At 39.0% G+C, this 12,890-nt stretch overlaps 1 protein-coding gene across 1 annotated transcript in view; it reads left to right on the top strand.

Moving 5' to 3' along the window:
• The window catches only part of LOC117320748 (maleylacetoacetate isomerase-like), a 22,242-nt gene extending 9,352 nt beyond the window's left edge, over nucleotides 1-12,890 (top strand). The window contains exons 2-6 of the mRNA XM_033875256.1: nucleotides 10,206-10,257; nucleotides 10,996-11,063; nucleotides 11,374-11,448; nucleotides 12,261-12,338; nucleotides 12,735-12,890. Coding sequence (XP_033731147.1) covers nucleotides 10,206-10,257; nucleotides 10,996-11,063; nucleotides 11,374-11,448; nucleotides 12,261-12,338; nucleotides 12,735-12,875 — 414 coding nt within the window. The 3' untranslated portion in view covers nucleotides 12,876-12,890. The remainder of the gene's footprint in view (nucleotides 1-10,205; nucleotides 10,258-10,995; nucleotides 11,064-11,373; nucleotides 11,449-12,260; nucleotides 12,339-12,734) is intronic.

The raw sequence follows: 12,890 nt of genomic DNA, 5'->3' as shown, positions 1-12,890 counted from the left end.
TGCTGGGGTGAACGGCTACCAAGTTTTTCCAAATGGTTCACCTTGACCTTCATTCTAGGTCACAGGAGTCAAAAAGGCTAAAATCTTTAAACAACTTTTTCTCAATAACCAAGAGTCCCAGAGACCTAATGTTTGGCCTGTAGCATGCTGGGATGAAGTGCTCCCAAGTTTGTTCAAATGAATGACCTTGACCCTCATTCAAGGTCACAGGAGTCAAAAAGACTCCAATCTTTAAACGACTTCTTCTCACAAACCAAGAGTCCCAGGGAGTTGATATTGGGTCTGTAGCATGCTGAGGTGAAGGGCTACCACGTTTATTCAAATGAATGACCTTGACCTTCATTCAAGGTCACAGGAGTCAAAAAGACTCCAATCTTTAAACGACTCCTTCTCACAAACCAAGAGTCCCAGGGAGTTGATATTGGGTCTGTAGCATGCTGGAGTGAAGGGCTACCAAGTTTGTTCAAATAAATGACCTTGACCTTCATTCAATGTCACAGGAGTCAAACAGGCTAAAATCTGTAAACGACTCCTTCTCACAAACCAAGAGTCCCAGAGACCTAATATTTGGCCTGTAGCATACTGGGGTGAAGAGCTCTTCAGTTTATTCAAATGAATGACATTGACCTTCATTCAAGGTCACATTGGTCAAATAGGTTATAATCTTCAATTGACTTCTTCTCAATAACCAAGAGACCCAGGGGCTTGGTATTGGGTCTGTAGCATGCTTTGGTGAAGGGCTACCAAGTTTGTTCAAATGAATGACCCTGACTCACATTCAAGGTCAAGTCACGTCAAGTATGCTTAAATCTTTAAATGACTTCTGAATAGCCAAAGTGCCGAGAGACATTATATTGGTCCTGTAGCATGCTTTCAAATAACTGCAGGATCCATATATGAACAGATCACTGCATTACAGGTGAGCGATTCGGGTCCATTGGGCCCTTGTTTTAATATTTCTTCATCCAGGCATGAAACTACAGTGCTGTAAACAATCAATGTTGATAGCAATGCTTATTTGATCAGACCTTACCATTTTGTTAACCATTTCTTTGTACATTTACCCAATGGTAATAATACTGTAGGATTTATCTCCCCTTATACTACAGAAGCAACGCTCCATATGTACAACTAATAAACACAGTAAAAACACATGTCAGTTATTAAATATCCTGTTTTTAGCTCACCTGCCCGAAGGGCAAGTGAGCTTATGCCATGGTGCGGCGTCCGTCGTCCGGCGTCAACTTTTTCATTTAAACAACTTCTTCTCAATAACCAAGAGGCCCAGGAAATTCATATTGGGCCTGTAGCATGCTGGGGTGAAGGGCTACAAAGTTTGTTCAAATAATTGACCTTGACCTTCATTCAAGGTCACATGGGTCAAATAGGCTATAATCTTCAAACGACTTCTTCTCAATAACCAAGAGGCCAAGGGACTTGATATTGGGTCTGTATCATGCTGGGATGAAGGGCTACTAAGTTTGTTAAAATAAATGACCGTGACCTACATTCAAGGTCACATGGGTAAAATAGGCTATAATCTTCAAACGACTTCTTCTCAATAACCAAGAGGCCCAGGGGCTTGGTATTGGGTCTGTAGCATGCTTGGGTGAAGGGCTACCAAGTTTGTTCAAATGAATTGCCTTGACCTTCACTTAAGGTCACATTGGTCAAATAGGCTATATTCTTCAAATGACTTCTTCTTAATAACCAAGAGGCCCAGGGACTTGATATTGGGCCTGTAGCATGCTGGCGTGAAGTGCTACAAAGTTTGTTCAAATGAATGACCTTGACCTTCATTCAAGGTCACATGGGTCAAATAGGCTATATTCTTCAAACAACTTCTATTCAATAACCAAGAAGCCCGAGGACTTGATATTAGGCCTGTAGCATGCTTGGGTGAAGGGCTACCAAGTTTGTTCAAATGAATTGCCTTGACCTTCACTTAAGGTCACATTGGTCAAATAGGCTATATTCTTCAATTGACTTCTTCTCAATAACCAAGAGGCCAGGGACTTGATATTGGGGATGTAGCATGCTGGGGTGAAGGGCTACCAAGTTTGTTCAAATGAATGACCTTGACCTTCATTCAAGGTCACAGGAGTAAAAAAGGCTCAAATCTTTAAAGGACTTCTGCTCAATAACCAAGAGTTCCAGGGGCTTGATATTGGGTCTTTAGCATGCTGGGGTGAACGGCTACCAAGTTTTTCCAAATGGTTCACCTTGACCTTCATTCTAGGTCACAGGAGTCAAAAAGGCTAAAATCTTTAAACAACTTTTTCTCAATAACCAAGAGTCCCAGAGACCTAATGTTTGGCCTGTAGCATGCTGGGATGAAGTGCTCCCAAGTTTGTTCAAATGAATGACCTTGACCCTCATTCAAGGTCACATAGTTAAAAAATGCTAAAATTTTTAAACAACTTCTTCTAAATAACCAAAAGACCCAGGGACTTGATATTGGGTCTGTAGCATGCTGAGATGAAGGGCTACGACGTTTGTTCAAATGAATGACCTTGACCTTCATTCAAGGTCACAGGAGTCAAAAAGACTCCAATCTTTAAACGACTCCTTCTCACAAACCAAGAGTCCCAGGGAGTTGATATTGGGTTTGTAGTATGCTGGAGTGAATGGCTACCAAGTTTGTTCAAATAAATGACCTTGACCTTCATTCAAGGTCACAGGAGTCAAACAGCCTAAAATCTGTAAACGGCTTCTTCTCAATAACCAAGAGTCCCAGAGACCTAATATTTGGCCTGTAGCATACTGGGGTGAAGGGCTCTTCAGTTTATTCAAATGAATGACCTTGACCTTCATTCAAGGTCACATTGGTCAAATAGGTTATAATCTTCAATTGACTTCTTCTCAATAACCAAGAGGCCCAGGGGCTTGGTATTGGGTCTGTAGCATGCTTTGGTGAAGGGCTACCAAGTTTGTTCAAATGAATGACCCTGACTCACATTCAAGGTCAAGTCACGTCAAGTATGCTTAAATCTTTAAATAACTTCTGAATAGCCAAAGTGCCGAGAGACATTATATTGGTCCTGTAGCATGCTTTCAAATAACTGCAGGATCCATATATGAACAGATCACTGCATTACAGGTGAGCGATTCGGGTCCATTGGGCCCTTGTTTTAATATTTCTTCATCCAGGCATGAAACTACAGTGCTGTAAACAATCAATGTTGATAGCAATGCTTATTTGATCAGACCTTACCATTTTGTTAACCATTTCTTTGTACATTAACCCAATGGTAATAATACTGTAGGATTTATCTCCCCTTATACTACAGAAGCAACACTCCATATGTACAACTAATAAACACAGTAAAAACACATGTCAGTTATTAAATATCCTGTTTTTAGCTCACCTGCCCGAAGGGCAAGTGAGCTTATGCCATGTTGCGGCGTCCGTCGTCCGGCGTCAACTTTTTCATTTAAACAACTTCTTCTCAATAACCAAGAGGCCCAGGAAATTCATATTGGGCATGTAGCATGCTGGGGTGAAGGGCTACAAAGTTTGTTCAAATAATTGACCTTGACCTTCATTCAAGGTCACATGGGTCAAATAGGCTATAATCTTCAAACGACTTCTTCTCAATAACCAAGAGGCCAAGGGACTTGATATTGGGTCTGTATCATGCTGGGATGAAGGGCTACTAAGCTTGTTCAAATAAATGACCTTGACCTTCACTCAAGGTCACATTGGTCAAATAGGCTATAATCTTCAAACGACTTCTTCTGAATAACCAAGAGGCCCAGGAACTTTATATTGGGCCTGTAGCATGCTTGAGTGAAGGGCAACAAAGTTTGTTCAAATGAATGACCTTGACCTTCATTCAAGGTCACATGGGTCAAATAGGCTATATTCTTCAAACAACTTCTATTCAATAACCAAAAGGCCCAAGGACTTGATTTTGGGCCTGTAGCATGCTATGGTAAAGGGCTACAAAGTTTATTCAAATAAATGACCTTGACCTTCATTCAAGGTCACATTGGTCAAATAGGCTATAATCTTCAAACGACTTCTCCTCAATAACCAAGAAGCCCGAGGACTTGATATTAGGTGTGAAGCATGCTGGGGTGAGGGGCTACAAAGTTTGTTCAAATAAATGACTTTGACCTTCATTCAAGGTCACATGGGTCAAATAGGCTATATTCTTCAATTGACTTCTTCTCAATAACCAAGAAGCCCGAGGACTTGATATTAGGCGTGAAGCATGCTGGGGTGAGGGGCTACAAAGTTTGTTCAAATAAATGACTTTGACCTTCATTCAAGGTCACATGGGTCAAATAGGCTATATTCTTCAATTGACTTCTTCTCAATAACCAAGAGGCCAGTGACTTGATATTGGGCATGTAGCATGCTGGGGTGAAGGGCTACCAAGTTTGTTTGAATGACCTTGACCTTCATTCAAGGTCACAGGAGTCAAAAAGGCTCAAATCTTTAAAGGACTTCTGCTCAATAACCAAGAGTTCCAGGGGCTTGATATTGGGTCTGTGGCATGCTGGGATGAAGGGCTCCCAAGTTTGTTCAAATGAATGACCTTGACCCTCATTCAAGGTCACATAGTTAAAAAATGCTAAAATCTTTAAACAACTTCTTCTAAATAACCAAAAGACCCAGGGACTTGATATTGGGTCTGTAGCATGCTGAGGTGAAGGGCCACCACTTTTGTTCAAATGAATGACCTTGACCTTCATTCAAGGTCACATGGGTCAAATAGGCTATATACTTAAATTGACTTCTTCTCAATAACCAAGAGGCCAGGGACTTGATATTGGGAATGTAGCATGCTGGGGTGAAGGGCTACCAAGTTTGTTCAAATGAATGACCTTGACCTTCATTCAAGGTCACAGGAGTCAAACAGGCTAAAATCTGTAAAGGGCTTCTTCTCAATAACCAAGAGTCCCAGAGACCTAATATTTGGCCTGTAGCATACTGGGGTGAAGGGCTCTTCAGTTTATTCAAATGAATGACCTTGACCTTCATTCAAGGTCACATTGGTCAAATAGGTTATAATCTTCAATTGACTTCTTCTCAATAACCAAGAGGCCCAGGGGCTTGGTATTGGGTCTGTAGCATGCTTTGGTGAAGGGCTACCAAGTTTGTTCAAATGAATGACCCTGACTCACATTCAAGGTCACGTCACGTCAAGTATGCTTAAATCTTTAAATAACTTCTGAATAGCCAAAGTGCCGAGAGACATTATATTGGTCCTGTAGCATGCTTTCAAATAACTGCAGGATCCATATATGAACAGATCACTGCATTACAGGTGAGCGATTCGGGTCCATTGGGCCCTTGTTTTAATATTTCTTCATCCAGGCATGAAACTACAGTGCTGTAAACAATCAATGTTGATAGCAATGCTTATTTGATCAGACCTTACCATTTTGTTAACCATTTCTTTGTACATTTACCCAATGGTAATAATACTGTAGGATTTATCTCCCCTTATACTACAGAAGCAACACTCAATATGTACAACTAATAAACACAGTAAAAACACGTCAGTTATTAAATATCCTGTTTTTAGCTCACCTGCCCGAAGGGCAAGTGAGCTTATGCCATGGTGCGGCGTCCGTCGTCCGGCGTCAACTTTTTCATTTAAACAACTTCTTCTCAATAACCAAGAGGCCCAGGAAATTCATATTGGGCCTGTAGCATGCTGGGGTGAAGGGCTACAAAGTTTGTTCAAATAATTGAACTTGACCTTCATTCAAGGTCACATGGGTCAAATAGGCTATAATCTTCAAACGACTTCTTCTCAATAACCAAGAGGCCAAGGGACTTGATATTGGGTCTGTAGCATGCTGGGATGAAGGGCTACTAAGTTTGTTAAAATAAATGACCGTGACCTTCATTCAAGGTCACATGGGTAAAATAGGCTATAATCTTCAAACGACTTCTTCTCAATAACCAAGAGGCCAAGGGACTTGATATTGGGTCTGTAGCATGCTGGGATGAAGGGCTACTAAGTTTGTTAAAATAAATGACCGTGACTTTCATTCAAGGTCACAGGAGTCAAAAAGGCTCAAATCTTTAAAGGACTTCTTCTCAATAACCAAGAGTTCCAGGGGCTTGATATTGGGTCTGTAGCATGCTGGGGTGAAGGGCTACCAAGTTTGTTCAAATGAATGACCTTGACCCTCATTCAAGGTCACATAGTTAAAAAATGCTAAAATCTTTAAACAACTTCTTCTAAATAACCAAAAGACCCAGGGACTTGATATTGGGTCTGTAGTATGCTGAGGTGAAGCGCTACGATGTTTGTTCAAATGAATGACCTTGACCTTCATTCAAGGTCACAGGAGTCAAATAGGCTATATTCTTCAAACAACTTATATTCAATAACCAAGAGGCCCAAGGACTTGATATTGGGCCTGTAGCATGCTTTGGTAAAGGACTACAAAGTTTATTCAAATAAATGACCTTGACCTTCATACAAGGTCACATTGGTCAAATAGGCTCAAATCTTCAAACGACTTCTTCTCAATAACCAAGAGGCCAAGGGACTTGATATTGAGCCTGTAGCTTGCTGGGATAAAGGACTACCAAGCTTGTTCAAATAAATGACCTTGACCTTCACTCAAGGTCACATTGGTCAAATAGGCTATAATCTTCAAACGACTTCTTCTCAATAACCAAGAGGCCCAGGAACTTTATATTGGGCCTGTAGCATGCTTGAGTGAAGGGCAACAAAGTTTGTTCAAATAAATGACCTTGACCTTCATTCAAGGTCACATTGGTCAAATAGGCTATATTCTTCAAATGACTTCTTCTTAATAACCAAGAGGCTTAGGGACTTGATATTGGGCTTGTAGCATGCTGGTCTGAAGGGCTACAAAGTTTGTTCAAATGAATGACCTTTAACTTCATTCAAGGTCACATGGGTCAAATAGGCTATATTCTTCAAACAACTTCTATTCAATAACCAAGAGGCCCAAGGACTTGATTTTGGGCCGGTAGCATGCTATGGTAAAGGGCTACAAAGTTTATTCAAATAAATGACCTTGACCTTCATTCAAGGTCACATTGGTCAAATAGGCTATAATCTTCAAACAACTTCTCCTCAATAACCAAGAAGCCCGAGGACTTGATCTTAGGCGTGTAGCATGCTGGGGTGAGGGGCTACAAAGTTTGTTCAAATAAATGACTTTGACCTTCATTCAAGGTCACATGGGTCAAATAGGCTATATTCTTCAATTGACTTCTTCTCAATAACCAAGAGGCCAGGGACTTGATATTGGGCATGTGGCCTGCTGGGGTGAAGGACTACCAAGTTTGTTCAAATGAATGACCTTGACCTTCATTCAAGGTCACATGAGTCAAAAAGGCTCAAATCTTTAAAGGACTTCTGCTCAATAACCAAGAGGCCCAAGGACTTGATTTTGGGCCTGTAGCATGCTATGGTAAAGGGCTACAAAGTTTATTCAAATAAATGACCTTGACCTTCATTCAAGGTCACATTGGTCAAATAGGCTATAATCTTCAAACAACTTCTCCTCAATAACCAAGAAGCCCGAGGACTTGATCTTAGGCGTGTAGCATGCTGGGGTGAGGGGCTACAAAGTTTGTTCAAATAAATGACTTTGACCTTCATTCAAGGTCACATGGGTCAAATAGGCTATATTCTTCAATTGACTTCTGCTCAATAACCAAGAGTTCCAGGGGCTTGATATTGGGTCTGTAGCATGCTGGAGTGAAGGGCTACCAAGTTTTTCCAAATGGTTGACCTTGACCTTCATTCTAGGTCACAGGAGTCAAAAAGGCTAAAATTTTTAAAGGACTTCTGCTCGATAACCAAGAGTTCCAGGGGCTTGATATTGGGTCTGTAGCATGCTGGGGTGAAGGGCTACCATGTTTGTTCAAATGAATGACCTTGACGTTCATTCAAGGTCACAGGAGTCAAAAAGACTCAAATCTTTAAAGGACTTCTGCTCAATAACCAAGAGTTCCAGGGGCTTGATATTGGGTCTGTAGCATGCTGAGGTGAAGGGCTACCAAGTTTGTTCAAATGAATGACCTTGACCCTCATTCAAGGTCCCATAGTTAAAAAATGCTAAAATCTTTAAACAACTTCTTCTAAATAACCAAAAGACCAAGGGACTTGGTATTGGGTCTGTAGCATGCTGATGTGAAGCGCTACGATGTTTGTTCAAATGAATGACCTTGACCTTCATTCAAGGTCACAGTAGTCAAAAAGACTCCAATCTTTAAACGACTCCTTCTCACAAACCAAGAGTCCCAGGGAGTTGATATTGGGTCTGTAGCATGCTGGAGTGAAGTGCTACCAAGTTTGTTCAAATAAATCACCTTGACCTTCATTCAAGGTCACAGGAGTCAAACAGGCTAAAATCTGTAAACGACTTCTTCTCAATAACCAAGAGTCCCAGAGACCTAATATTTGGCCTGTAGCATACTGGGGTGAAGGGCTCTTCAGTTTATTCAAATGAATGACCTTGACCTTCATTCAAGGTCACATTGGTCAAATAGGTTATAATCTTCAACTGACTTCTTCTCAATAACCAAGAGGCCCAGGGGCTTGGTATTGGGTCTGTAGCATGCTTTGGTGAAGGGCTACCAAGTTTGTTCAAATGAATAACCCTGACTCACATTCAAGGTCACGTCACGTCAAGTATGCTTAAATCTTTAAATAACTTCTGAATAGCCAAAGAGCCGAGAGACATTATATTGGTCCTGTAGCATGCTTTCAAATAACTGCAGGATCCATATATGAACAGATCACTGCATTACAGGCGAGCGATTCGGGTCCATTGGGCCCTTGTTTTGATATTTCTTCATCCAGGCATGAAACTACAGTGCTGTAAACAATCAATGTTGATAGCAATGCTTATTTGATCAGACCTTACCATTTTGTTAACCATTTCTTTGTACATTTACCCAATGGTAATAATACTGTAGGATTTATCTCCCCTCATACTACAGAAGCAACACTCCATATGTACAACTAATAAACACAGTAAAAACACATGTCAGTTATTAAATATCCTGTTTTTAGCTCACCTGCCCGAAGGGCAAGTGAGCTTATGCCATGGTGCGGCGTCCGTCGTCCGGCGTCAACTTTTTCATTTAAACAACTTCTTCTCAATAACCAAGAGGCCCAGGAACTTCATATTGGACCTGTAGCATGCTGGGGTGAAGGGCTACAAAGTTTGTTCAAATAATTGACCTTGACCTTCATTCAAGGTCACATGGGTCAAATAGGCTATAATCTTCAATCGACTTCTTCTCAATAACCAAGAGGCCAAGGGACTTGATATTGGGTCTGTAGCATGCTGGGATGAAGGGCTATTAAGTTTGATAAAATAAATGACCGTGACCTTCATTCAAGGTCACATGGGTAAAATAGGCTGTAATCTTCAAACGACTTCTTCTCAATAACCAAAATGCCCAGGGACTTTATATTGGGCCTGTAGCATGCTTGAGTGAAGGGCAACAAAGTTTGTTCAAATAAATGACCTTGACCTTCATTCAAGGTCACATTGGTCAAATAGGTTATAATCTTCAATTGACTTCTTCTCAATAACCAAGAGTTCCAGGGGCTTGGTATTGGGTCTGTAGCATGCTTGGGTAATGGGCTACAAAGTTTGTTCAAATAAATGACCTTGATCTTCATTCAAGGTCACACTGGTGACATAGGCTATAATCTTCAAACGACATCTTCTCAATACCCAAGAGGCCAGAGGACTTGATATTAGGCCTGTAGCATGCTGGGGTGAGGGGCTACAAAGTTTGTTCAAATAAATGACCTTGATCTTCATTCAAGGTCACATGGGTCAAATAGGCTATATTCTTCAATTGACTTCTTCTCAATAACCAAGAGGCCCAGGGGCTAGGTATTGGGACTGTAGCATGCTGAGGTGAAGGGCTACAAAGTTTGTTCAAATGAATGACCCTTGACCTACATTTAAGGTCACAGGGGTGAAATCGGCTTAAATCTGTAAACAATAATTTTGCGATAGCCAAGAGCCTCCTAGACCAGATATTGGGCCAATAAAATGCTGGAATGAAGGACTAGAAAATTTATTAATATGAATAAACCTAGCTTACTATGATAATCAGCATAGTATTTGTAGAAATGACCTCAATCAACTTCAAAGTTGCTGTAGAGCCAGGTGAGCGATACAGGCCCATTGGGCCTCTTGTTTGTACTCAGTAATATTTACTTTTCTGTATTAAGCCAGTGCTGTACACCTACTTTCGGAGTTCCTGTTCCTGGAGAGTAAGAATTGGTATGTTTTTGTTTTTTGTTTTGTTTCACATAGAATTGAAAATAAAAAAAATTATATTGTAATTTGTAATTTCCATTTCCTATTGTGTACTTTGTCATTGGAATTAATTTGATAATGGAACAGTTAGTTGTAAATAGATCTGCAAGCAACATCATGATTTAATCTAATTAATATTACATAATATTTGTTGTTAAATGCATTTCAGGATCTACCGACATTTCTTCAAAAAATGTTGTTAATATTGATATAACTAGCTCTATATACCGGTAATTGAAAATAAACAATGAACCATTCTTTTACCATGAATATCTCACAAGAACGAAAGTGCCATTTTCTATGCAGAAAATCAGTAGGTAGTAATATTATTATCCGTAGAGTAAAAATGTACTGGCAGAAAACTATCATCAATATCTCCTTAATTACAATTAAAACAATGTGAGACATTTCTAAATATATTTATTCAGCTTGAGAATCATTTCACTAAAAACTAGACATACATGCATCTTTTTCAAGTGAATATCATAGATCCTATAACAGAGTGATTACCAAACTGGAGATATCAAATTTTCCAGTTCTAATCCCTTGACAGTTATGTGGTTGATTTTATCTAATATTTTGATATAATTATGAGTATGAATAATTTCTGTAGAGATATGAAAACTTAAAAGGCGAATACCTGAAAAGGAAGTGATTTGATGGTACGATCAATGATGACATACATGGTAATGTATATTTCAGCTCTAGCATGGAAAGGAATTGAGTACGAATCCCAATATGTGAATTTGGTGAAAGATGGAGGACAACAGGTGAGAAGTATCCTTTGTTTATTTAATAAAAACAAAATAGTTTTTTTACCAAGAATAATCATTTTCATAATATCTTCTTCATTTTATGTTGTTTTATTTTACTAGGAGCCTTCTCATGTAATATTAATGATAATTTAGAATTTAATATTTTTCAGTAATTTAATTGGAAAATATAAGTACTCAGCTTGTCTTGTGTGAAGGATAATATTAACATCTAATTATATAACTTGGAAATTATTTTGTTACTGGGAAATGTGGAAGTTAATATATACTTTTTTATTTATTTTGAACAAGATTTTGTAACTGAAAGGAGGATTATTCCACCATAAATCCCATGAAACAAGTACCAGCATTAGTGATGAATGGCAGTACAATGACACAGTCTGTGAGTATTTCTTGTTGTTTTGATATGCATGCTGCAAGACTAGCACTAGAATGAATATTCATACCCTGCCTACACTGCTCTCCGATGACCATCTGTCAGAAATTTGCCAATTGTTGTCCTGAGCTTCGTTATCAGAGCTAGACCGGCACATACTCCGGTCCTTCCCTTCTAAGCTTAATTAACAGAATTCTCGCGCGCCTAAAGCTGAAACATGTGAACGGCACTCATGAATAAACAACGGATATTCAGAAAACTGAATGTTGGGCTCACTCCTTATAGCTTCTGACCTAGAATTCCAGACGGTTAATCAACTACCTTTCACTGTGTACTATGATTTTCATAAGCTAAATATGGTTTTACAGCATTAATTTGTATACCGTTAAAACCTGTGTAATTTACGCATTTATTTTGTTTTATAAAAATTGTTGTAGTGGGGGATGCATAGATCACGTTGATAGATAGACCATCCCTAGATTTTCCCATCCATTTCGGCTTTGGCCTCCATGACAGAGTCCAAAATAAGATTCTTCCTGTCTCATCGTGAAGAATTATTTCACTGTGAATAATATTGAAGACAATATTATGGTTTTCCATGTCATTCTTGACATCTTCGCCTAAATTGTTCCATTGTTACATATCTATGTGGATTATGTTCAACAGGTGTGCTGGCATATTTCATTGCCATTTTGATGATGTCACAATATATATCTATGAGGTCATATGTAAAAATATGAGTTTGATGTATTCACAAAATAATAATAATTATCATGTGATTTTCATAAATCCACATGTGTTTCTTTGTATTATTTCAGGTAGCAATGTTGGAATACCTAGAAGAGGTCCATCCAGAAAAGCCTCTTTTACCCAAAGATCCACTGGAAAGAGTCAAAGTAATTAGGGTTTTTGATTAAATTAATTACTTGGTTCTCGGGCCAATTTTTTCTAAAATGAGGTTAGGGCATTTGTTATATTTTCTATCATTTTATTGATGAAAAACAGATAAGTGGACCTGAGAACCAACTAAATTTTTCTTATTTTTTATTTATTTATTTTTTTCATTTTTATTTATTTTTATTTATTTATTTATCTTTATGTAATGTCATATTTCCTTTTTTCCATTTTTTTAAACTCCTCCTGTACCTGATAACAGGTGCCGTGTGGTGTGTGCCTTTCTGAAGAGAGGGGGATATTTCTGAATCTATGGCAGAGACTTGTACTATTGAGCTCTAAAGTTGTTTCAAATATACATGTACATGAAAAAGAAAATTTGATCATCTTTTTCAAAGGTGCGAGAGATCGTCTCTGTGATCTCCGGAGGAATTCAGCCTCTTCAGAATCTCAGCGTGCTTCAGAAAATTGGAGATGAGGGTAAAATGGAGTGGGGCAAGTTCTGGATAGATAAGGGATTCCAAGGTAAGTTTATTTGATCATAAACTTTCAAA

This window comes from Pecten maximus, unplaced genomic scaffold, assembly GCF_902652985.1.
Source record: "Pecten maximus unplaced genomic scaffold, xPecMax1.1, whole genome shotgun sequence".
In the NCBI taxonomy this organism is placed as follows: Eukaryota; Metazoa; Mollusca; class Bivalvia; order Pectinida; family Pectinidae; genus Pecten; species Pecten maximus.
This window is presented reverse-complemented; position numbering and strand designations above follow the sequence as displayed.